The sequence below is a fragment of the Zea mays genome, chromosome 9, assembly GCF_902167145.1.
Source record: "Zea mays cultivar B73 chromosome 9, Zm-B73-REFERENCE-NAM-5.0, whole genome shotgun sequence".
Classification (NCBI taxonomy): Eukaryota; Viridiplantae; Streptophyta; class Magnoliopsida; order Poales; family Poaceae; genus Zea; species Zea mays.
Genome location: NC_050104.1, coordinates 109,872,399 through 109,898,678, shown reverse-complemented (window position 1 = coordinate 109,898,678; position 26,280 = coordinate 109,872,399). Strand labels below are relative to the sequence as shown.

The 26,280-nt window shown below is 47.8% G+C and overlaps 1 protein-coding gene across 1 annotated transcript; it reads right to left on the bottom strand.

Annotated features, from left to right (window-relative positions):
• Positions 1–9,823: 9,823 nt before the first annotated feature.
• On the bottom strand, positions 9,824–12,512 carry LOC100216589 (uncharacterized). Its single transcript, NM_001143004.1, is given in 7 exon segments — positions 9,824–10,386; positions 10,555–10,709; positions 10,817–10,984; positions 11,539–11,730; positions 11,866–12,045; positions 12,162–12,252; positions 12,331–12,512. Coding segments are annotated over 7 exon segments (996 nt in total). The 5' UTR covers positions 12,390–12,512; the 3' UTR covers positions 9,824–10,235.
• Positions 12,513–26,280: the final 13,768 nt, after the last annotated feature.

Sequence of the window (26,280 nt, the reverse complement as noted above, 5' to 3'; positions counted from 1 at the left end):
ACACGACTAGGCTCCGGCCAACCAGGTTCCCATTCTCGAGCCAACTTCGCCTCTGTTCATACTGATATCGCTACCCCTGGCCTCGGTCCACCGAAGGGCGGCCGAGGGGTCTCTTTAACTAAGCTAGAGGAGCCCCAGACAACAAGGCCGAACGGGCCGAGGGACTCCTACGCCTCCGGGATACGGATACCTCACCCGTCACCTTGACACGGGGCGACTCATGCTTAGTAAAGCGGTTCAGATAATCAACAGGCGAGACTTAGTGCTCGAAAATGAGGAAAAAACATGGCTCCGTGCCGAAATTACATACATGTTCAGGCCCCGACAGCCGCAATGAACAAAAAACACTGGCATTCGAAGTGCCATTACGAACGGAACTCCGGTTCCCCCTCCGCAGGCACGAACGACCCCACTCCGAGGGGGAAGGCCTGCGGAGCAACTGAAGGCCGACGAATGGTGCGCCGTCACCTGCTCCAGCAGCGGCGACGACGACGCCTTCTGCTCCGAGGGACCAAGCAGCGGCAACGCCGACCTCAGGCTAGATGCCGCTGCCAGGAGGCCCCCGCCCATGCCAAAACTCGTAAGGCAAGGACGGGCAGAAGGCCGTAGAGTTGGAGGTCAGCCCGTGGCCGGCCCCGGCTACCTCGCCGGCAGCAGAACCTCTTCAAGCTGCCGTGGCGGATGCCGGCACCGCGAGCGGCTCCGAAGCCACTCGCGCCTGAAAGCCAGGCACGCTGCAGCTGCCAGCGCCACGGACGACGGCCGCCTTTCCCTCCGATCACTGAGTGAAGGAGCGGGCCGCCGCCCACGCGGGGGCCGACCTCAACTCGGCGCACTCCCCTCCCCAGCCCTGGTGATGAAAATCCTTGAGGCTGAGGGAGGGGAAGAGGCCGCAGCCCGGCTCGCTTTCCCCCACCATCAAGCCAGAGGTCGCCATCTCAGGTGACCGCCGGCGGAGGGGAGCAGCCGGGCAGCATGATGAAAATCCTTGAAGCCGAACGATGGCTGAGAGGTACCAACTCCCATGGAGTTGCGTTCCTCCAACGAGGAGGCGGAAAGGCGGCGGATACCCCCCATCCGGGGGCTTGGAAGATGGGAAGACACGACGCTTAAGGGAGGAAGAATACATGGTTGCCTTCCGAAAGGAGTCTCCCTCCTTTTAAAGGCAACTCTCCCTACGTGCGCCCCCAGGCGCCACGGGCTGAGTCTTCTCCAACACGCTCCAAGGCCCTCCCCTGCGACTCGGGGGCTGGGTCCCGCATGTCATGCAAGCCGGCTTAGGACAGAAGAAGCCAAACCGCCGCGCGTGGTGCGCACGACCGTCCAGCGGTTACAAGCGACCCCCCATTTTCGCCTAGACCAACGGGCAGAAGGGGCGGGCAGCCATGCAGGTGGCATGCAACCGCGCCAGATGGGCGCGCTTCTCCGACTTCTGACACGCCAGCTTGGGAACCCAGGCCCACGCGTCGAGCAACCGGCGCGCCAGTTGCTGCATGCAAGCAACCGCACCACCACTTGTGCCACCATCGCGCCTCTTCGGTTGCGAAGCCAATGCCGCGACTCGAGGCGACCCAACAGCGCCAGCCTGGCGCGTCGGTCAAAGCGACCGAAAGTGGGCCGGCAGTAATAGCGGTGGCAGGCGGGCGGGCGCAGCGGTCACGTCGTCAGCCAGGCTCACGTCCCATCCTGGGACAGCAAGAGAGCCTCCTCTCACGGCGTGGAGACGGTGCACCCGTGACCTGTTCCTCGAACGGATCGCACGCGTGCGACGGCCGCCCCGCCAACCACTCGCCCCGTCGCATTTACTCCGCGGCGGGACAGGCGGCGTCTCTGACGGGAGGAGCGCGCGACGCTTCACCTTCGCCATAATAACCGCGTCAGAAAAGGTACGCCACGTCATTCGATTTCGTATCCTTTTCCTTTTTCCTCTTTCTCTATCTCTTGCAACAGGGACCGGGAAAGGGGGATACCCCGAAAGGGACCCTTCTCCGCGAAGGAACCGGGCTCCGAGCCCCCCACTACTGATCAGGGGTTCGAAGGCTGGCCCTCCGAAGGGTTCAACAGTCGCCTCAGATCGCGTGGGCCCGACACCCACTACTGGTCAGGGGTTCGAAGGCCGGCCCTCCGAAGGGTTCCATGGCCGCCTCAGGCTACTCGGGCTCCGCGCCCATTACTGATCAGGGGTTCGAAGGCTGGCCCCCGAAGGGTTCACAGTCGCCTCAGACACCGAGCGAGGGATGACCAGGGGTACGTTCGATACATAACCGAGGCTCGGGCTGCGCTCCCGAGGTACCCTAGGACATTTCCGAGACCAGCGGGAACGATCTTGTAACGGAATCCCATCGGAGGGAGGCATCGAGCCCTCGGACCCCGTCGCCAGGGGACCGGGTCCGGCAAATCACCCGCAGGTACTTTTGGGCGTGCCTCTGGGCCCCTAGCCGACCCCCAACGAACGGGGCACGGACGTCCACTCGGATTACCCGCTTGCAGCTCACCGGAGACACCATGTTCGGTGCCCATCGAGGGTAACATGGCGCACTCCCCCCCTCCTCCTTGCGGAAAGGCGACGTAGGGGCGTATGTAAAAAGTCGAGTCTGTCCCTGATCGTCCTCTCGCCCTGTGCAGAGGCTCGGGGGCTGCTCTCGCAAAAACCGGCTCCGGCCAAATCGTTGACAGCGTCAACATACCAGCCCGAGAGCTTGGACCCCGACCGTGCACCCGGGCTACGGCCAGTTCGCATGAGGGAACGACCAGACCAGCCGAAGCATTGCGCAAGGTATTAAGACCTCGAAGGAGTGTAACCACTCCTCCGAGGCCTCGGGGGCTACACCCGGCGGGTGCGCTCGCGCGCACCCACCGGAACGAAATGCAACCGAGAAAGGCTGGTCCCCTTGCAAAAAAGTGCGACGAAAGCCTCCAAGCGAGTGCTGACACTCCCTTCGAGGCTCGGGGGCTACTGTCGGGGACCATAATTAGGGGTACCCTCAAGACGCCTAATTCTCAGCTGGTAACCCCCATCAGCATAAAGCTGCAAAGGCCTGATGGGTACGATTAAGTCAGGGATCAGTCCACACGAGTGACTCGATCACGCTTCACCCGAGCCTAGCCTCGGCCAAGGGCAGCCGACCTCGAGAGACTTCCGTCTCGCCCGAGGCCCCCTTTTTATGGCGGACACATCACCGGCTCGCCCGAGGCCTTGGCTTCGCTCAGAAGCAACCTTGACTAAATCGCCGCACCGACTGACCAAATTGCAGGGGCATTTAACGCAAAGGTGGCCTGACACCTTTATCCTGACACGCGCCCCCGGCAGAGCCGAAGTGACCGCCGTCACTCCACCGCTCTACTGGCCAGTCTGACAGAAGGACAGCGCCGCCTGCGCCACTCCGACTGCAGTGCCACTCGACAGAGTGAGTCTGACAGGCAGTCAGGCCTTGCCAAAGGCGCCACGGCGAACTCCGCTCCACCCGACCCCAGGGCTCGGACTCGGGCTAAGACCCGAAAGACGGCGAACTCCGCTCCGCCCGACCCCAGGGCTCGGACTCGGGCTAAGACCCGGAAGACGGCGAACTCCGCTCCGCCCGACCCCAGGGCTCGGACTCGGGCTAAGACCCGGAAGACGGCGAACTCCGCTCCGCCCGACCCCAGGGCTCGGACTCGGGCTGAGACCCGGAAGACGACGAAACTCCGCCTCGCCCGACCCCAGGGCTCGGACTCCGCCCTGGCCTCGGCCGAACGACTTCCGCCTCGCCCGACCCCATGGCTCGGGCTCGGCCACGGCAACGGAAGGCAGACTCAACCTCGGCTTCGGAGGAACCCCCACGTCGCCCTGCCTAGGGCATAGACCGCCACGTCAACAGGAAGCGCCATCATCATCCTACCCCGAATCGACTCGGGTCACGGAGAACAAGACCGGCGTCCCATCCGGCCAGCTCCGCCGGAGGGGCAATGATGGCGCTCCACAAGCTCTATGACGACGGCGGCCCCCAGCTCTCTTACGGAAGCAGGACGACGTCAGCAGGGACTCGACCGCTCCAACAGCTGTCCCTCCGCCAGGCTCCGCCGCACCTCCGACAGCCACGACATCACGCCAGCAGGGTGCCCAGATCTCTCCGGCTGCCACATTGGCATGTACCTAGGGCGCTAGCTCTCCCTCCGCTAGACACGTAGCACTCTGCTACACCCCCCATTGTACACCTGGATCCTCTCCTTACGACTATAAAAGGGAGGACCAGGGCCTTCTTAGAGAAGGTTGGCCGCGCGGGACCGAGGACGGGACAGGCGCTCTCTTGGGGCCGCTCGCTTCCCTCACCCGCGTGGACGCTTGTAACCCCCCTACTGCAAGCGCACCTGACCTGGGCGCGGGACGAACACGAAGGCCGCGGGACTTCCACCTCTCTCACGCTCGACTCCGGCCACCTCGCCTCTCCCCCCTTCGCGCTCGCCCACGCGCTCGACCCATCTGGGCTGGGGCACGCAGCACACTCACTCGTCGGCTTAGGGACCCCCCCCCCCCCGTCTCGAAACGCCGACAGGGAGAAATTTCCAAATCCTATGATTCATTTACCTTTGACTATTTACAAAAGACTTTGAAAAAGAATTTCCAAAACATTTGCAAAAACAAAACTTGAGGTGCAAGCATGGTCCAAAATGTTAAAAACAAAGAAAAGCATCCATGCATATTTTATGAAATGAATATTGGTTTAATTCCAAGTAATCTTTGCACCTATCCTATGCAAACTAGTTCAATTATTCTCTTATATATTTGCTTTGGTTTGTGTTGGCATCAATCACCAAAAAGGGGGAGATTGAAAGGGAAATAGGCTTTAAACCTTTTCCTAAATGATTTTGGTGGTTGAATGTCCAACACAAACAATTGGACTAATTAGTTTGCTCTAGATTACATGTTCTACAGGTGCCAAAGATTCAACTCAAAACCAATAAAAAGAACAAGACAAGGTTCAAAAGATAGGAGCAAAGAGAAACCGAAGTGCTCCCTGGTATGGCGCACCGGACTGTCCGGTGTGCCACCGGACAGTGTCCGGTGCACCAGGGAGGATTGCCTTCAAACTCTTCACCTTAGGGTTTCTCAGGCGCAGCCCACTATAATTCACCGGACTGTCCGGTGCACCACCGGACAGTGTCCGGTGCTCCAGAGTGAAGCGGCTCTGAACTGGCCAGCTTCGGGAAAGTGGGAGGTCGCTCCGCTAAAATTCACCGGACTGTCCGGTGTACACCGGACTGTCCGGTGTGCCAGCGGAGCAACGGTCATCTACGCGCAACGGTCGACTCTGCAAAGTGTACAGTTGAATTCAGAGTGTCAGAGCAGAAGTCAGAGGGGCACCGGACTGTCCGGTGCTGCACCGGACTGTCCGGTGCCACATGAGGACAAAGCCTTCTACGGTCGACCAGCTCCAATCTCAACGGATTGGATGACGTGGCTGGCGCACCGGACATGTCCGGTGTGCACCGGACTGTCCGGTGCGCCCATTGCCAGCAGCTTCTCCAACGGCTACAAATTTGGATGGTGGCTATAAATACCACCCCAACCGGCCACTTCAAGGTGTGGGAGCCCAAGCAACATTCCAAGTCATCTAGTTGACATACTCAAGCCCTCCCAACCACATATATTCATTGATCCATCCTATACACAAGATTTAGACCACTGCAACCAACACAAGTGCCACAAAAGAGAGAGCAAGCAAAAGAGAGCTACTCATTTGAGTTTAGCACTAGTGCCTTGTGAGATTCATCGAGAGATAGTGTGTGCTTCATCTTTGTGTTCATTTGCGCGTGGAGTTTTGACTCCCATTGAACTTCCTCCAAAGTTTTGGAGGCTTGTAAAAGCTAGCAAGAGACACCAAAGATTGTGGTGGTCCTTGTGGGATCGAGAGTGATCCTTGAGAAGAAGAAGAGCTCACCGATCCTTGTGTGATCGGGGGAGAGAGGGAAAGGGTTGAAAAAGACCCGTCCTTAAGTGGACTCCTCAACGGGGACTAGGCCTTCGAGGGCCGAACCTCGGTAAAACAAATCACCCGTGTCCATTGTGTTTATTGCTTGTGATTTGTTTGCTTTCTCTTGCTCTAAATTTTCTTGCACCATTATTTGCTAATTTCATTTGGTATTGCTTCAAGTTAAATTTCCATTTAGTGAAGCAACACGTTGCAAGAAAGAACTTGTTCTAGTGCTCTTCACATCTAAGGGTTCTTGCTTTGTTATTCTATAACTTATTAGTTGTATTGATTTATCTCTCCCGCATTATTTAGCAATACTCCTTTCAAGCAAGAACTTAGTTTCTATTCTCCGATATTTGTATATCTTGTTCTAACCACTAATCAAGGGATCTAGTTGGGGGATAAAGTTTTAATTTTCAGGTTCCGCCTATTCACCCCCCCTCTAGGCGACTTTCACCTGCCATTACTGCAAGCAGAGTTTATCTCCTAAGTTTTATTCTACTACTGGGCACTTGAACCGGCACTCGATGCATTGCTTAGCTAAGAAAGAAAAGGTGAAGGTTGGCATTGTCCAGCCTGTTTTTAATACCGATGGTTCTGTTATTACATGGGAGTACTCTGCTAGTGTTGCACTAACTGAGATTTGTCGTTTGATTGCTAGATTAGATTTTCCTATTTCCTTTGGTGAATCTGATGCTTCCAGGAATACATTACACGTGCTCATAATCTTAGGTTCATTAAGTGATCTAGGCAAACAATTGCAAGGAATTTAATTAGACTCTTTAATGACTGTGTTGGACAACTAATTGAGGTCTTAAAATATGTATCCTATGTTGCTTTAACCTCTGATATTTGGTCTGGTAAGGCCAAAGAGAATTACATCAATGTAGTTGCTCATTTTGTATATTGTGATTGGTGTTTAGAAAAGAGGCTGCTTGGTTTAAGACCTATAGAAGTTGCACATACAGGTGCAAACATAGTTGAGCATGTTGCAATCGTTGCAGATGACTATGAGATTAGTGATAATTTTTTTGCTATTGTTCTAGATAATGCTTCTTCTAACAAAACTGCAACACATCATCTTAAACATGTTTTCTCTGGTTACATTAGCCATTTAATAACTTCTGATGCTTCTGGTGATGAATGCTAGAGTGAAATTTTCTTGCATCAGCGATGTGCTTGCCATATTATTAATTTGATTGTTAAATGTGGTTTGAAACGCTTGAAACAACATGTTGATGATTTTAGATCTGCTATTACTTTCTTAAATGCTTCAAATCAACATATTGCTGCTTATAAGCAATATTGTTTGAGTGTTGGTCTTAGACCTCACAAGTTTGGTGTGGACATGGATGTGAGATGGAACTCAACTTTTCTGATGCTTAAGCACTTAGTTCCCTATAGAGGGACTTTCTCTGTGTGGATTAAAACAAACCATCCTTCCAAAGAGGATGGGTCTGTCTTACTTAATGATGATCACTGGTATATTGCTGAGAAGATGTTATCTTTTCTTCAAGTCTTCTATGATTCAACTGTTGCACTGTCAGGTGTTTACTACCCAACATCACCTTTAATGTTGCATTATATCTTAAAAATTGCTAGATAACTCAATGCATTTGAAAATGACAGACTGTTTAGAGAAGCTATTGTTCCTATGGAGTCAAAGTTTCTGAAATATTGGAGGGATATACCCATTCTCTATGTTTTTGCTTTCATTCTTGATCCTAGAGCTAAGATGAGGGGGTTTCACAAGCTTCTTCTCAGATTGTCTTCTCTAACTGGTACTGATTACAGTACATCTCCGTCTACTATTCGTATAAAGTTAAGTAAGATGTACAAAATCTATGAGACCAAATTTGTGAGGTGTGCTTGAATGCAAATCCATAGCCTTCATGTGGTGCTTTTTTGTAAGGCAAGTGAGGCTTGGGATGACATCTATGGTGATGATGATGCTTTTTCTGTTGGAATGGGTGCAATCTGTATCATCTTCTCAATCTGCTCTCTCTGAACTCTCTTCATATCTTGACAGTGACACTGAAACTCAGTTTGGCTCTGATTTCAATATTCTAACCTAGTGGAAAAGCCATAACCAGACTTATCCTATCCTTTCTATACTTGCTAAAGATGTACTAATTGTCCCTGCTTCTACAATAACTTCGGAGTCCACTTTTAGTCTTGTTGGCAGGGTCCTCGAGGAACGGCGACGGCGGCTAACAACTGATATGGTGGAGGTCCTCTCATGCATCAAGGACTGGGAGCTAGCAGACTGGCACAAGCAACATGAGGTGGAGAAGGACAACAAGGAACTAGAAGTGGCTTTTGAATCTTTGTGCCTGGATGATGAGCAAGAAACAACAGCTGGGATCGAGAGAAAGGAGCAAGAAAGAATTGAAGTAACAAGGAACAAAAGAATTAGAACTTGAACTCATGATCTATGTAATAGACTGTCAATATGTAGTACTGTAATGGACACTTGAACTAAAACTCTAAAAGGAGCTACTCTTTTTCTTCCTAGGGATTTCTCACGAGGTATGAGATTTTACCTATGAAGGTTTTTAACGAGGCAGCATTGCACTAAGCCTCCAGTTTTAATGAAATATGTGTTAAATATGTGTTACTTGTTGTATGAATTATGTGTACATTGCTGAAATCTGTCTATGAAATTTGTGTATAAAATGTATATATGAAATCTATGGAATACTTGTTTATGGGCCCAAGCACGACACTACAAGCCCGTCGTGCCTCCAGCCTGGCCCGACCCGTGTAAGATTAGGTGTGCCGAGTCTGGACCGACTATTGTAGCCCACGGGCCAACCTGGCACGGCACGACACTTACACCGTGTCGGGCCTTATCCGGGTACTTTCGTGCCCGGACCGGACTAGCTCGACACGAACGTTTGGACAACTATAGGTCTGCAGTTTTCTTTATCTTACCTGACCCCTCACAAGCATATCAGCTTTTATTCGACTTGTTTGGCCCTGTTTGACACAGCTTATTTCCAGCTTCTTCACAAATTTAAGCAAAAGTTCTGCCAAACAGCTAGCTTTTGCAGCAGCTTATCAGTTCAGCTGCTTCTCAGAATACACTAAAAGCAGCCAACAAGCAGAAGCTGCTTTTCACCAGCTTATCAGATAAGTTGCTTTTTCAACAAGCAGCAGCTGTGCCAAACAGGGCCTTTATAACATAAATGTCGCCAGTGGATTTTACCCGAGAAAGCTAAAGCTGTTACAACGGCAAAAAAAATGCTATTAGGCATACATGTCAGAGTGTGCAAGACAACACTTCTATTATAAAGACCAGAGATGTTATAGATCTTGTTACATGTATCTGAGTAGTGCAACTGCATACAACGATTGTTCTCTCCAACTTGTTCATTTGGTCATTGAGCAGTCTTTTAATGCAGTAAGAAGAAAGAATGGAACCACATGCAAATATACCATTAAAATGATTGCAAAAAATTGAAGTACAAACCTGTCCAGAACATCACATGTATTCTGATCTGCTGCTTATACACAAGAGATTGCCATCTTGATGATACATTTTTTTCTTCTAATACCCTTTTTCCGTTGCGTACAGGCTGTGTTTGGTTGCTTATAAGGTGGTTTAGAACTGTGCTTTGTATTTGGCTGCAACATATGTATTTTGTTGCCTGTGAGACAGTTCGAAACTATGCTGTCTATGCAGCCCTACAAAGACCGTCCCAACGATATGTAAAATATGTTTGGACGAGCCCATAGAGACTGGTGACTCACTGTCCGAACTCCTTTTGCTGTTCAAGCATTACATGTCACAATCCTGTTTTGTTTGGTGCCATATCATCGTGTCTGGATACTTGGTCATTTGGCTCCGATGCAAACAAAAACAGGAGACTCGGGGAAACAATTATCACATCTGGGATACTCTACAATGAACAAAATTTGCTACCCTACCACGTTCAAGCCATATAAGGTCTTGTTCGATTATTTCAAATACATGTGGATTGGATGGTATTGGAAAAATTATGAAGGATTTTGACTTATTCGGGTTTGAAATCCACTCAATCACGGTCAATCCATATGGATTGAGAGCAAAACGAACAAGCCCTAATTTATACTGTTCCAATGGCTCAGGATCAGTCGCTCAGATCATATTTTCCTACACTTTTGAGGAACCAAAGCCTCTTCTCTACTTGGTTTCTTGGTATTTTCTTCAGCTTCTGTGTGGCTTGCTTGAACCGTCTTCTAGGCTTTATCAGTATGTTGAAGTGTTACAGGCTTACAGCAGTGTGGGACTGTGGGTCCAGGCTAATGCCTCTTCCTCTTCTTGCTGCTCTTCAGATGCTTCTTTCGGTTTCCGCTCTTGCCGTGCGGTTTGCTTGAACCGCCATCATCTTCCTTGTCTCCTCCCAACAGCATGTTCATCCCAAGGTCGAAACCGTCAGTTAAGCCTCCTAGCCTGTTTGTCGGAATCAGATATCAGTTGGTGGTGTAAGTTGGATATTAAGACAAGCTGAAAATCCCAAAGGGCAAATCGAGTGCCGGATAATATTCATAGTTGATCAAAGTCGATTGTGTGTTTACACAGACGATGAGCAGCACAAGAAGAAAAACTATCTCAACATACCCATGAAGTTGTCTCCTTATGCGCTTCTCCATCTGCTTATCACGTTTAGTAACAGGAGCCCGAGTGAACAACTCCTCTTCCTGCTTCTCTTGCTCCTCTCTCTGTCTCATGTACCTCCCAAATTCCCTGCTTTCATCGCCCACTGTTTCCTTCCACTGCAAATTCCAGAACGATTATTTAACATGAAAATACACAGCACATACTGTACTCTGTATCCAAGATAGCCTGCTAAATAAATTTTCAGAGCAAAAGTTAAGCAAACCTCTTCAGGTCTATCTGCAGCATCATCAATTATCTCTTTAATATAAGGATTTTCTGTTGCCACTCGGGCTATCGCTTTATCTCTCCTTGAATCTTTTTTATGACGTTTCTCTTCATCATCCATGCTAGTAGGCATAAATTTTGGAGGACGGTAAACACCATCAGTGTCCTGAAATAAAGTGATTATACATCAGGACAGCAGAAGGTATAGATTGATATATGCCACATGAACTGGGAGACAAACCTCACTACTTCAGGAAATGGTGAGTTTGAATGACAGGTATTAATGAGAATTTTTGCATTTAGCACTTGTACAGAATATGCAAAATTCTAAAAGGAATACAAAAACAACATTTTAAATGGGACATGCACAACTCAAACACAATGCTAAAAGTGGATTCCAAAAGGGATATGAAGAATTAATGTCCGTATCAAATTCAGCAGTATACGGATGCCAACTAAAATTCTTGAAACGAGAAGGGATGTTGATTGATTGTTGGAAATGACAACTATAATACAAAGGACGTGCTGCAGTAGCAGGAAAGATGGGAAAATCTGTTCACGTGAATGACATTGCACTTATTGATATTTGTGCTAAACCAACTGATTTGTTCCAATATTGCAAGTGCAGACAAGTTATTAATTAATATAAAAGGAAGCATCTGGCATCTCTTTAGCAATGTAACAAGTGTATAGAATCATTAAGAAAGTGAAAAGCATCACCTGCCCATCAGGACCAGGCTTTGTGTCCATCATCTCTGGGTTTGGCCTATACATCAGGAGGTCTTCCTCATCCGAATGCCCGTCCTTCCCCTTCACCTCTGCATTTCCTGCCTTCTCTCGAGCAGTTGCATTGTCAGCGGCATTGGTGAGCTTCTGGATTTGGTACTCTGCCTTCTTGTCAATCGGACGAATCTACCACGCCAAATTCAACAGAAAGCGCGGTGACCTTGTCATTCGGACGAATCTACCAAACAGCCGCCGCAGCAGCAGTAGCTCTAGCAAACGGGGTAGGGAAATGAAGAATCGGCATCAGAAGCACAAGCAAACCTTCTCCAGAAACAGCCTAATCTCGACAAGGCTCCGTACAACGGGGTGGCCATCCACCGAGAGCCCCTTGGTCTTGCGGAGCAGGTAGTAGACGATGTCCTGGCAGTAGCCAAGAAGCATGTGGTTCTTCGCTTCTAGGTACCCGATCCCGTTGCCCGCCGGCAACTGGTTCGCCTTGACCTATCGACACGCGAGGAGAGCGAACCAGGGTTCATCCCACCATCGTACCCAATTGGAGGTTTAAGAAACTGGGAGAGGCGAAGGAAGCTTGGAGGGGGGAACCATGACTGGATTACCTTCCGGGTGATGGCCTCGACCTTGCCCCTGACGAGGTCCAGTCCGTCCTTCATCTCCTTGAGAGCGGCGAGCAGCCCCGGCACGTCGTCGCTGCAAACAACAAACGCCCAGGTCAAATTTTGCTTTGGGCGCTAAAGCTGGCGAGAGGCATCTAGAAGCTTTGCGTACCGTACGAGGAATTCGTCATTGCTCACGCTGTTAGCTTCGGCGGCGGATGCTGCCGCCATGGTAGCGAGCGACTTTGTTCGAGAAATAGGCGGTGCCTAGCGACACGGCTGCCTCACGGGAGGATCGACCGCGACGACGTAGCGCGTGGCGTGGGCTGGAGCAAGCTGCCGTGCCGACGGAGCGGTGACTCGTCCCGGAACGCGGTGGCGGAGGCCGCGCTGGGGTTTGGGGAGGGGAGAGAAGGAAACAAGATTGTCTGCAGTCGCACTCATCGACTCGTCTCTGCAGTCACACGATCAGTGCCATCCGCTGAAAATCCAATGGCCAGTGTGTTCCATACGTCTTCATCTCTTGACGACCTGGTTCTCACGGTCTAGATCCAGCCCAACAAGTAAAATACGGCCCAATCAGGTCTTGTTCGTTTTTGTCGGATTGCACCCGGAATCGTTCCAGTTAATCAAAATTTATATAAATTAGAGAAACAATCCGGTTAGAAATCGTTCCGACCCACCAATCCGATACAAACGAACAAGGCCTCAGGCTGTCTCCAACAGAGCCGGTAAAATATCCTCTACCCTAAATATAGCGTACATATATGTCATGTAAGCGTCCAGCAACAAACGCTAAATCATCCTCTATATTATAGCGACTCTCTCTCTCCCTCTATTTCTGGCGGACATACGACACTCGCTATGCACTGTTCAATCACGCACGCCAACTCCTTCCATTCTCTCCCGCGCTTGCTCGTTGTCGTCGTCGAAGTCGTTCGATGATGCTGAGCTCGACGGCCTCGCCGCCTTCCCCGTCCCTGCCCCTGCCCATGGAGCAGAAGATGTTAACCATCGCCAAGCTACGCGTCCGAGCCATGGGTAGTACAACGCATGCGGCGTGGTCGAGAGGGAGTAGACGAGGGATGATGGGAGGTCGGCGGCTGGGGACGACGTTGGCAAGGTGGACCTCATGATGCTTGTCGCCAATGGCGACGCCGAGCTCCTAGTGTTCGTGTTCCTCAACTACCTCGGCGTAGAAATCGCGGACGCTTGACTGGTACTCAAGGAAATGTTGAGCACTATAGTCTATAGACATGAACGATGTAATGTATTTTTTAAAAAAATGTCGGATAACCTTTTCCTTATAGAAACACGAGTAGTAATGTAGGATACAAAATGTAATTTTTTAATTAGTTCCTAATTCATTTTTGCTAGAAAGGATTTTTAAATCTGGCACACTGTAGATATAGAGGACTGAATTTAGGGAACATTGCTGGAGATGACGGAAATATAGAGGACAAAATCTTTTAGAGTGTGCTGTAAAGGACACAGAATATTCTTTTAGGGGATGAATTTTAGGGGACGTTGCTGGAGAAAGCCTCAAAATGCAAGCAGCAGGTCGTCCTGGGGTTCTACGCCATCATCACCTACGGGAATGGCAACGGGGACTCGATTTCGGATTCCCGCGGGGAATTTCTCCATTAGAGAATGGGGATAAGGAAGAAACTTCCACCGCGGAAATATAAACAGAGAAAATTTATCCCTCGACAGGTAAACGGGGATGAGTACGGGGAAGCATTCCTCGTCCCTGTTCTCCGCGGGGACCGTTAAACTTGCATATGACTGTTTTTTGTACTAGTTAACGACAAAAAGAAATAATTACCTTGTCAAGAGACCACTAATTGTACAAATGTGTTCATTTTGATGTATGCATAATGATTTCTTACATCTCACAATGTGTATAAGTGATAATGTTTAACATTAATAACAAAGAATGTATGTCTTAATTATAATTTAAACGGTGATGGGGATCCCCGTTGGGGATTTATCCCTGCGGGGAACGGAGATGGGGAAGAAATGCTCTCCGCAAGCGTTCGTGGGGATCCCCGTGGGGAAAAAATTTCGTCGCGGGGACGGGGATGGGGAGCTATTCTCCGGCGGGGAATTCCCCGTTGCCATCCCTACCTGCAGGCTGCAGCTGCCTCCATCCATGACCGTGTGCATCCACGAGCTCCACAAGGCTAGCAAGAGATCCTTCTACGCGGGCAGTAGGCACGTTGAGATATGAGTGTAGAGATCTGGTCCAGGAACACATAACCTTCAGGGTATGACCCCTAGTGAATGAGTGGGAAATGTCATAGGTTCGAAAGGGTAGGTCGTTCAAGCAAGGGGCGGAGAAGGGTGGTTTAGTGAATTTAAAGTATACATATGTGGCTACCGAAGTCAGTTTTTGGTGAGCCAGATGTCAAATGGCTAGAGGCCATCAAATCAATGTGTAATGAAATTTTGGGAAATTATACAAAGAAGGAAGACGAAGCTTTGACCATTGATTTTGGTGCTCGAGGGAAAAGAAGATTGAACCGAGTTTTCGATGTTATTCGTTTTGTATATCCTGATTACTATTTCCTGGCTCAAGGTAAGGGGAAAAAGAGGGAGAGTGCTTTGAAGTCACCTTTGGCTACGCTGAAGCAAAAGAGAGTAAAAGTTTTGGAAAAGCGGCCAAAGTCTTATTCTGAGGGTAGCAATATTGCCTGCACTTATGACTTCTACTGGAGAAGTTGTTACCCAGACTGCCACAACTATTGAGCCGGAGGTTCATTCTCCTGTACTTACGAAGGTAATGGTTACTTGACTTTTTGATTGCTTAGATAAATTTTATCGAGATGTTTTTATAATGGTTTTATTTCTGGTGTAGGAGGAGGAGAAGAAGAATGAAGAGGAAGTTACTGAGGTAACAATTTAGGATGAGGTGCCTCTGGCCAACTTGCAACAAGAAGTACAGCCGAAGGTTGATGCTCAGTCGAAGCCTAAAATAGCCCTCGGGGGTACCCTGGAAGGGGAAAAGGATGGCTAACGTTTTAAAAGTTGTCCTAAAGCCTGCGAAGGTGGCATCACATAATGCCCCGAAGATCATCAACCCTCCTCTCAGCACTCCTGTTGCTGAGAGTGTGAAAGCTGAGTTGGAGGTGGCTAATAGCCCGGAGATTACTCTTGACCTAGAGATAGCTAGTGCTTCAAAGACTTACACTATAGCCGATGCTCTAACAGGAAATGAAAGGGATGAGGCCAAAGGCTCTAAAGCTGAAGATCCTAGAGAGGAAACTGCTTCGGTGGGGATCAAGGAAACGCCGCCTAGACGACACGAGTACATTATCTGTCATGCCTCTAGGGAAAAATTGATTGTGACCTAGATTGCCGAAGTTCAAGATTATGCCGAGGGTCTAAAGTACCCCTCGGGCTCGCTTGTTTATGGTGGTAATGACGAGGATGATTATCTCTTTATTGTCTTCGAGACAATAGAGAACTCGAGGTATGTCGCAAGATGATGGACATGATGGGCTATCCCAAGCTGGAATGCGGGCTATCTGCTGTGCCGCTATCTTCTATGTCGAAGGATCAGCTTGCGAATTGTTTAGACAACAATAATTTAAAGGTTAGCATACGACTTTGCATATTATCTTCTTATGGATAGAACTTCACCAACTGTTTTTTAATTCAAACTTCGTAACATGCAGAGACTTATTCTGAGCAAAGCTCTGAAAGCTAAAAAGGATGTTGAAGATGAAAGCACTTGAATTGCTTTCAGCAACCTCCAGTCTGAAGTCGTCGAGCTTCGGCATAAGGTTGAAGAAAAAGAGGAAATATTGAACACCTTAGCGAGTGACTTGATTAGGGACCATGTCGAGTTCAAAAAATTATCTGAAGGAAAAGATAGTAAGATTTCAAAGCTAAAAAGTGAGAATATTCAAAGTGTGAAGCGTACCACTGATCTTGAAGCGAAGATAGCAGCACAAGTCGAAGCATGTAAGGTTGAGATGGTTGATTTAAAAGAGAAACTTGATGAGGCAAACGAAAATTTTGAAGTGGAAAAGACAGAGCGAGAAATTGCTTAAACTGAAAGGGATAGAGTACAAAAGATTGTTGAAGAGCTTCGTGAATCCAAAGAAGAATGCTTCTCCACCGCTGCCCAATGCTGTGAAAAGTTGAAGAACATGTTTGTCAATATTGGTGCCTTCGCTAGCGAGGAGTTTGTTCGTGGTGACGTTGCTGGGGCAATGAAATGGATCGAATGCGAAGTTGAGGCCTTCGATGAAGTTTTAACTGGTCGAGGTGATTTTTGTGCGTGTGTGGGTGCTCAAGGGACAGTCTCCCTACTTGAGAAGGCTGGTTGCGATCACGTAAAATCCATTATCTGGCTAGAATCGAGGTTTCTGTAAATGATATCAAGGATCCTTCAGCCAAAGCTATTGAGCTAGGAAGTTTTATACTGACATTTGGCTTGTTGGTGAGAGGCAGATGACGGATGATGCTGCAAGAGATAATGTTGGAAAGGTTTCTTTTGAATGTTTCATTTCTAGCTTCAGTTCTTGTACCGTAATACTCACATGTATTGCTTGTGTTATAGGTTCATAAAGCTGCCAAAGCATATAGAGAAGTGAAAGTCGCCTAGAGGGGGGGTGAATAGGGCGAAACTGAAATTCTCAAAATTAATCACAACTACAAACCGGGTTAGCGTTAGAAATATAAACGAGTCCACGAGAGAGGACGTGAAAACAAATCGCAAGTGAATAATGAAGTGAGACACGCGGATTTGTTTTACCGAGGTTCGGTTCTTTCAAACCTACTCCCCGTTGAGGAGGCCACAAAGGTCGGGTCTCTTTCAACCCTTCCCTCTCTCAAACGGTCCCTCGGACCGAGTGAGCTTATCTTCTCAAATCAAAGCCGGGAACAAAACTTCCCCGCAAGGGCCACCACACAATTGGTGCCTCTTGCCTTGATTACAATTGAGTGTTGATCACAAGAGCAAGTGAGAAAGAAAAGAAGCAATCCAAGCGCAAGAGCTCAAAAGAACACGGCAAATCTCTCTCGCTAATCACTAAAGACTTGTGTGGAGTTGGAGAGGATTTGATCTCTTTGGGTGTGTCTAGAATTGAATGCCTAGCTCTTGTAAGTGGTTGAGAAGTGGAAAACTTGGATGCAATGAATGGTGGGGTGGTTGGGGTATTTATAGCCCCAACCACCAAAAGTGGCCGTTGGGAGGCTGTCTGTTCGATGGCGCACCGGACAGTCCGGTGCACACCGGACAGTCCGGTGCCCCCTGCCACATCATCACTGCCGTTGGATTCTGACCGTTGGAGCTTCTGACTTGTGGGCCCGCCTGGGTGTCCGGTGCACACCGGACAGGTACTGTTTGCTGTCCGGTGTGCCAGCATGGGCGCGCCTGCCATCTGCGCGCGCTGCGCGCGCATTTATTGCACAGCAGGTAGCCGTTGGCGCCGAGGTAGACGTTGCTCCGGAGTCACACCGGACAGTCCGGTGTACACCGGACAGTCCGGTGAATTATAGTGGACTAGCCGTTGGAGTTTCCCGAAGCTGGCGAGTTCCTGAGGCCGACCTCCCTTGGCGCACCGGACACTGTCCGGTGTACACCGGACAGTCCGGTGAATTATAGCCGAGTCGCCTCTGGAAATTCCCGAAGGTGGCGAGTTTGAGTCTGAGTCCCCCTGGTGCACCGGACATGTCCAGTGGCACACCGGACAGTCCGGTGCGCCAGACCAGGGGTGCCTTCGGTTGCCCCTTTGCTCCTTTGTTGAATCCAAAACTTGGTCTTTTTATTGGCTGAGTGTGAACCTTTTACACCTGTATAATCTGTACACTTGGGCAAACTAGTTAGTCCAATTATTTGTGTTGGTCAATTCAACCACCAAAATTAATTAGGGACTAGGTGTAAGCCTAATTCCCTTTCAATCTCCCCCTTTTTGGTGATTGATGCCAACACAAACCAAAGCAAATATAGAAGTGCATAATTGAACTAGTTTGCATAATGTAAGTGTAAAGGTTGCTTGGATTTGAGCCAATATAAATACTTACAAGATATGCATGGATTGTTTCTTTCTTATATAACATTTTGGACCACGTTTGCACCACATGTTTTGTTTTTGCAAATTCTTTTGTAAATCCTTTTCAAAGTTCTTTTGCAAATGGTCAAAGGTAAATGAATAGGATTTTGCAAAGCATTTTCAAGATTTGAAATTTTCTCCCCATGTTTCAAATGCTTTTCCTTTGACTAAACAAAACTCCCCCTAAAGGAGATCCTCCTCTTATTGTTCAAGAGGGTTTTGATATATCATTTTTGAAATACTACTTTCTCCCCCTTTTGAACACAATAGGATACCAATTGATAAATACTTCTTGGAAAACACTAAGTTTTTGAAATTGGTGGTGGTGCGGTCCTTTTGCTTTGGGCTCATTTCTCCCCCTTTTTGGCATGAATCGCCAAAAACGGAATCATTAGAGCCCTTGAAGTGCTATCTTCCCCTTTGGTCATAAATAAATGAGTTAAGATTATACCAAAGGCGAAGTCCGGTCCTTTTAGCTTTGGGCTCTTACTCTCTCCCAAAGACGAAGTCCTTTTCTTTGATGCTCATTTCTCCCCAAAGAATAGAGAGTTGCTTGGAGTGATGGCGAAGTATGAGTTACGGAGTGGAAGCCTTTGTCTTCGCCGAAGACTCCAATTCCCTTTCAATATACCTATGACTTGGTTTGAAATACTCTTGAAAACACATTGGTCATAGCATATATAAAAGAGACATGATCAAAGGTATACTTGAGTGCTATGTGTGCAAACTAGCAAAAGAAATTTCTAGAATCAAGAATATTGAGCTCATGCCTAAGTTTGGTAAAAGTTTGTTCGTCAAGAGGCTTGGTAAAGATATCGGCTAATTGATCTTTAGTATTAATGTATGCAATCTCGATATCTCCCTTTTGTTGGTGATCCCTAAGAAAATGATACCGAATGGCTATGTGCTTAGTGCGGCTATGCTCGACGGGATTGTCGGCCATTTTAATTGCACTCTCATTGTCACATAGTAAAGGGACTTTGGTTAATTTGTAACCGTAGTCCCGCAGGGTTTGCCTCATCCAAAGTAGTTGCGCGCAACAATGGCCTGCGGCAATGTACTCGGCTTCGGCGGTAGAAAGAGCGACCGAATTTTGTTTCTTTGAAGCCCATGACACCAAGGATCTTCCCAAGAACTGGCAAGTCCCCGATGTGCTCTTCCTGTTAATCTTACACCCCGCCCAATCGGCATCCGAATAACCAATTAAATCAAATGTGGATCCCCGAGGGTACCAAAGCCCAAACTTAGGAGTATAAGCCAAATATCTCAAGATTCGTTTTACGGCCGTAAGGTGGGATTCCTTAGGGTCGGATTGGAATCTTGCACACATGCAAACGGAAAGCATAATATCCGGTCGAGATGCACATAAATAAAGCAATGAACCAATCATCGACCGATATACCTTTTGATCCACGGACTTACCTCCCGTGTCGAGGTCGAGATGCCCATTTGTTCCCATGGGTGTCTTGATGGGCTTGGCATCCTTCATCCCAAACTTGTTTAGAATGTCTTGAGTGTACTTCGTTTGGCTAATGAAGGTGCCCTCTTGGAGTTGCTTTACTTGGAATCCTAAGAAATACTTCAACTCCCCCATCATAGACATCTCGAATTTCTGTGTCATAATCCTACTAAACTCTTCACATGTAGACTCGTTAGTAGACCCAAATATAATATCATCAACATAAATTTGGCATACAAACAAGTCATTTTCAAGAGTTTTAGTAAAGAGTGTAGGATCGACTTTTCCGACTTTGAAGCCATTTGCAATAAGGAAATCTCTAAGGCATTCATACCATGCTCTTGGGGCTTGCTTGAGCCCATAAAGCGCCTTAGAGAGCCTATAGACATGGTTAGGGTACTCACTATCTTCAAAGCCGGGAGGTTGCTCAACATAGACCTCTTCTTTGATTGGTCCATTGAGGAAAGCACTTTTCACGTCCATTTGATAAAGCTTAAAGCCATGGTAAGTAGCATAGGCTAATAATATGCGAATTGACTCAAGCCTAGCTACGGGTGCATAGGTTTCACCGAAATCCAAACCTTCGACTTGGGAGTATCCCTTGGCCACAAGTCGAGCTTTGTTCCTTGTCACCACACCATGCTCATCTTGCTTGTTGCGGAAGACCCATTTGGTTCCTACAACATTTTGGTTAGGACGTGGAACTAAATGCCATACCTCATTTCTAGTGAAGTTGTTGAGCTCCTCTTGCATTGCCACCACCCAATCCGAATCTTGTAGTGCTTCCTCTACCCTGTGTGGCTCAATAGAGGAAACAAACGAGTAATGTTCACAAAAATGTGCAATACGAGATCTAGTAGTTACCCCCTTTCGAATGTCGCCGAGGATGGTGTCAACGGGGTGATCTCGTTGGATTGCTTGGTGGACTCTTGGGTGTGGCGGCCTTTGCTCTTCATCCTCCTTATCTTGATCATTTGCATCTCCCCCTTGATCATTGTCGTCATCTTGAGGTGGCTCATTTGCTTGATCTTCTCCTTCATCAACTTGAGCTTCATCCTCATTTTGAGTCGGTGGAGATGCCAGCGTGGAGGAGGATGGTTGATCTTGTGCATGTGGAGGCTCTTCGGATTCCTTAGGACACACATCCCCAACGGACATGTTCCTTAGCGCTATGCATGGTGCCTGTTCTTCACCTATCTCATCAAGATCAACTTGCTCTACTTGAGAGCCGTTAGTTTGATCAAACACAATCTCACATGAGACTTCAACTAGTCCAGTGGACTTGTTAAAGACCCTATATGCCCTTGTGTTTGAGTCATAACCAAGTAAAAAACCTTCTACAGTTTTAGGAGCAAATTTAGATTTTCTACCTCTTTTAACAAGAATAAAGCATTTGCTACCAAAAACTCTAAAGTATGAAATGTTGGGCTTTTTATCGGTTAGGAGTTCATATGATGTCTTCTTGAGGATTCGGTGAAGATATAACCGGTTGATGGCGTAGCAGGCGGTGTTGACCGCTTCGGCCTAAAACCGGTCCGGTGTCTTGTACTCATCAAGCATGGTTCTTGCCATGTCCAATAGAGTTCGATTCTTCCTCTCCACTACACCATTTTGTTGAGGGGTGTAGGGAGAAGAGAACTCATGCTTGATGCCCTCCTCCTCAAGAAAGCCTTCAATTTGAGAGTTCTTGAACTCCGTCCCGTTGTCGCTTCTTATTTTCTTGATCCTTAAGCCGAACTCATTTTGAGCCCGTCTCAAGAATCCCTTTAAGGTCTCTTGGGTTTGAGATTTTTCCTGTAAAAAGAATACCCAAGTGAAGCGAGAATAATCATCCACAATAACTAGACAGTACTTACTCCCGCCGATGCTTATGTAAGCAATCGGGCCGAATAGATCCATGTGTAGGAGCTCAAGCGGCCTGTCGATCGTCATGATGTTCTTGTGTGGATGATGGGCTCCAACTTGCTTCCCTGCCTGGCATGCACTACAAATCCTGTCTTTCTCAAAATGAACATTTGTTAATCCTAAAATGTGCTCTCCCTTTAGAAGCTTGTGAAGATTCTTCATCCCAACATGGGCTAGTCGGCGGTGCCAGAGCCAACCCAAGTTAGTCTTAGCAATTAAGCATGTGTCGAGTTCAGCTCTATCAAAATCTACTAAGTATAGCTGACCCTCTAACACTCCCTTAAATGCTATTGAATCATCACTTCTTCTAAAGACAGTGACACCTACATCAGTGAATAGACAGTTGTAGCCCATTTGACATAATTGAGATACGGAAAGCAAATTGTAATCTAATGAATCAACAAGAAAAACATTTGAAATGGAATGGTCAGGAGATATAGCAATTTTACCAAGACTTTTGACCAAACCTTGATTTCCATCCCTGAATGTGATAGCTCGTTGGGGATCTTGGTTTTTCTCATATGAGGAGAACATCCTTTTCTCCCCTGTCATGTGGTTTGTGCACCCGCTGTCGAGTATCCAACTTGAGCCCCCGGATGCATAAACCTACAAAACAAGTTTAGTTCTTGACTTTAGGTACCCAAATGGTTTTGGGTCCTTTGGCATTAGACACAAGAACTTTGGGTACCCAAACACAAGTCTTTGACCCCTTGTGCTTGCCCCCAACATATTTGGCAACTACCTTGCCGGATTTGTTAGTTAAAACATAGGATGCATCAAAAGTCTTAAATGAAATGCTATGTTCATTTGATGCATTAGGAATTTTCTTCTTAGGCAACTTAGCACGAGTTGGTTGCCTAGAACTAGATGTCTCACCCTTATACATAAAAGCATGATTAGGGCCAGAGTGAGACTTCCTAGAATGAATTTTCCTAATTTTGTCCTCGGGATAACCGACAGGGTATAAAATGTAACCCTCGTTATCCTGAGGCATGGGAGCCTTTCCCTTAACAAAATTTGACAATCTTTTAGGAGGGGCACTAAGTTTGACATTGTCTCTCCTTTGGTAGCCAATGCCATCCTTAATGCCAGGGCGTCTCCCATTATAAAGCATGCTACGAGCAAATTTAAATTTCTCATTTTCTAAGTTGTGCTCGGCAATTTTAGCATCTAGTTTTGCTATATGATCATTTTGTTGTTTAATTAAAGCCATATGATCATGAATAGCATCAATATCAACATTTCTACATCTAGTACAAATAGTGACATGCTCAATGGTAGATGTAGATGGTTTGCAAGAATTAAGTTCAATAATCTTAGCACGAAGTATATCATTCTTATCTCTAAGATCGGCAATTGTAACTTTGCAAACATCAAAATCTTTAGCCTTAGCAATCAAATTTTCATTCTCTAATCTAAGGCTAGCAAGAGAAATGTTTAATTCTTCAATCCTAGCAAGCAAATCATCATTATTATCTCTAGGATTGGGAATTGAAATATTACAAACATGAGAATCAACCTTAGCATTTAAACTAGCATTTTCATTTCTAAGGTTGTCAATCATCTCACGGCAAGTGCTTAGCTCACTAGACAATTTTTCACATTTTTCAACTTGTAGAGCGTAAGCATTTTTAACCTTAACATGTTTTTTATTTTCCTTGATTAGGAAGTCCTCTTGGGAGTCCAAGAGATCATCCTTCTCATGGATGGCACTAATTAGTTCATTTAATTTCTCCTTTTGTTCCATGTTAAGGTTGGCAAAAAGAGTACGCAAATTATCTTCCTCACCACTAGCATTATCATCACTGGACGACTCATATTTAGTGGAGGAGTTGGATTTAACCTTCTTCTTTTTGCCGTCCTTTGCCATGAGGCACTTGTGGCCGACGTTGGGGAAGAGGAGTCCCTTGGTGACGGCGATGTTGGCGGCGTCCTCGTCGTCGGAGGAGTCGCTTGAGCTTTCGTCGGAGTCCCACTCCCGACAAACATGGGCATCACCGCCCTTCTTCTTGTAGTACCTCTTCTTCTCCTTTCGCCTCCCCTTCTTGTCGTCACCTCGGTCACTGTCACTAGATATAGGACATTTAGCAATAAAATGACCGGGCTTACCACACTTGTAGCAAACCTTCTTGGAGCGGGACTTGTAATCCTTCCCCCTCCTTTGCTTGAGGATTTGGCGGAAGCTCTTGATGACGAGTGCCATTTCCTCATTGTCGAGCTTGGAGGTGTCTATTGGTTGTCGACTTGGTGTAGACTCCTCCTTCTTCTCCTCCGTTGCCTTGAATGCAACGGGTTGAGCTTCGGATGTGGTGGCATCATCAAGCTCGTTGATCTTCCTCGAGCCTTCGATCATGCACTCAAAACTCACAAAATTCCCGATAACTTCCTCGGGGGTCATTTTAGTATATCTAGGATTACCACGGATTAATTGAACTTGAGTAGGGTTAAGAAAATAAGAGATCTTAGAATAACCTTAACCATCTCGTGGTCATCCCACTTTACGCTCCCGAGGTTGCGTACTTGATTCACCAAGGTCTTGAGCCGGTTGTACATGTGTTGTGGCTCCTCCCCTTTGCGAAGCCGGAACCGACCGAGCTCCCCCTCGATCGTTTCCCGCTTGGTGATCTTGGTGAGCTCGTCTCCCTCGTGCGCGGTTTTGAGCACATCCCAAATCTCCTTGGCGCTCTTCAACCCTTGTACTTTGTTATACTCCTCTCTACTTAGAGAGGCGAGGAGTATTGTTGTTGCTTGAGAGTTGAAGTGCTCGATTTGGGCCACCTCGTCCTCATCATAATCCTCATCCCCTATTGATGGTACCTGTGCTCCAAATTCAACAACATTCCATATACTTTTGTGGAGTGAGGTTAGATGAAATTTCATTAAATCACTCCACCTAGCATAATCTTCACCGTCAAAGGTTGGCGGTTTGCCTAATGGAACGGAAAGTAATGGAGTATGTCTAGATGTACAAGGGTAGTGTAAGGGGATCTTACTAAACTTCTTACGCTCTTGGCGTTTAGAAGTTACGGAGGGCGCATCGGAGTCGGAGGTCGATGTTGTAGAAGTGTCGGTCTCGTAGTAGACCACTTTCCTCATCCTCTTGTGCTTGTCGCCTTTCCGATGCGACTTGTGAGAAGATTTTTCCTTCTTCTCTTTGTGGTGAGAAGAGGAAGATCTTTTCTCCTTCCGTTTGGAGGAGTCCTTCTTCTTCTCCTTCCTCTTGGTGCGGGATTCTTCCGATGAAGTGCTCCCGTGGCTTGTAGTGGGCTTTTCGCCGGTCTCCATCTCCTTCTTGGCGTGATCTCCCGACATCACTTCGAGCGGTTAGGCTCTAATGAAGCACCGGGCTCTGATACCAATTGAAAGTCGCCTAGAGGGGGGGGGGTGAATAGGGCGAAACTGAAATTCTCAAAATTAATCACAACTACAAACCGGGTTAGCGTTAGAAATATAAACGAGTCCACGAGAGAGGACGTGAAAACAAATCGCAAGTGAATAATGAAGTGAGACACGCGGATTTGTTTTACCGAGGTTCGGTTCTTTCAAACCTACTCCCCGTTGAGGAGGCCACAAAGGCCGGGTCTCTTTCAACCCTTCCCTCTCTCAAACGGTCCCTCGGACCGAGTGAGCTTCTCTTCTCAAATCAAAGCCGGGAACAAAACTTCCCCGCAAGGGCCACCACACAATTGGTGCCTCTTGCCTTGATTACAATTGAGTGTTGATCACAAGAGCAAGTGAGAAAGAAAAGAAGCAATCCAAGCGCAAGAGCTCAAAAGAACACGGCAAATCTCTCTCGCTAATCACTAAAGACTTGTGTGGAGTTGGAGAGGATTTGATCTCTTTGGGTGTGTCTAGAATTGAATGCCTAGCTCTTGTAAGTGGTTGAGAAGTGGAAAACTTGGATGCAATGAATGGTGGGGTGGTTGGGGTATTTATAGCCCCAACCACCAAAAGTGGCCGTTGGGAGGCTGTCTGTTCGATGGCGCACCGGACAGTCCGGTGCACACCGGACAGTCCGGTGCCCCCTGCCACATCATCACTGCCGTTGGATTCTGACCGTTGGAGCTTCTGACTTGTGGGCCCGCCTGGGTGTCCGGTGCACACCGGACAGGTACTGTTTGCTGTCCGGTGTGCCAGCATGGGCGCGCCTGCCATCTGCGCGCGCTGCGCGCGCATTTATTGCACAGCAGGTAGCCGTTGGCGCCGAGGTAGCCGTTGCTCCGGAGTCACACCGGACAGTCCGGTGTACACCAGACAGTCCGGTGAATTATAGTGGACTAGCCGTTGGAGTTTCCCGAAGCTGGCGAGTTCCTGAGGCCGACCTCCCTTGGCGCACCGGACACTATCCGGTGTACACCGGACAGTCCGGTGAATTATAGCCGAGTCGCCTCTGGAAATTCCCGAAGGTGGCGAGTTTGAGTCTGAGTCCCCCTGGTGCACCGGACATGTCCGGTGGCACACCGGACAGTCCGGTGTGCCAGACCAGGGGTGCCTTCGGTTGCCCCTTTGCTCCTTTGTTGAATCCAAAACTTGGTCTTTTTATTGGCTGAGTGTGAACCTTTTACACCTGTATAATCTGTACACTTGGGCAAACTAGTTAGTCCAATTATTTGTGTTGGTCAATTCAACCACCAAAATTAATTAGGGACTAGGTGTAAGCCTAATTCCCTTTCAAGAAGCCTTATGACTAAAGGAA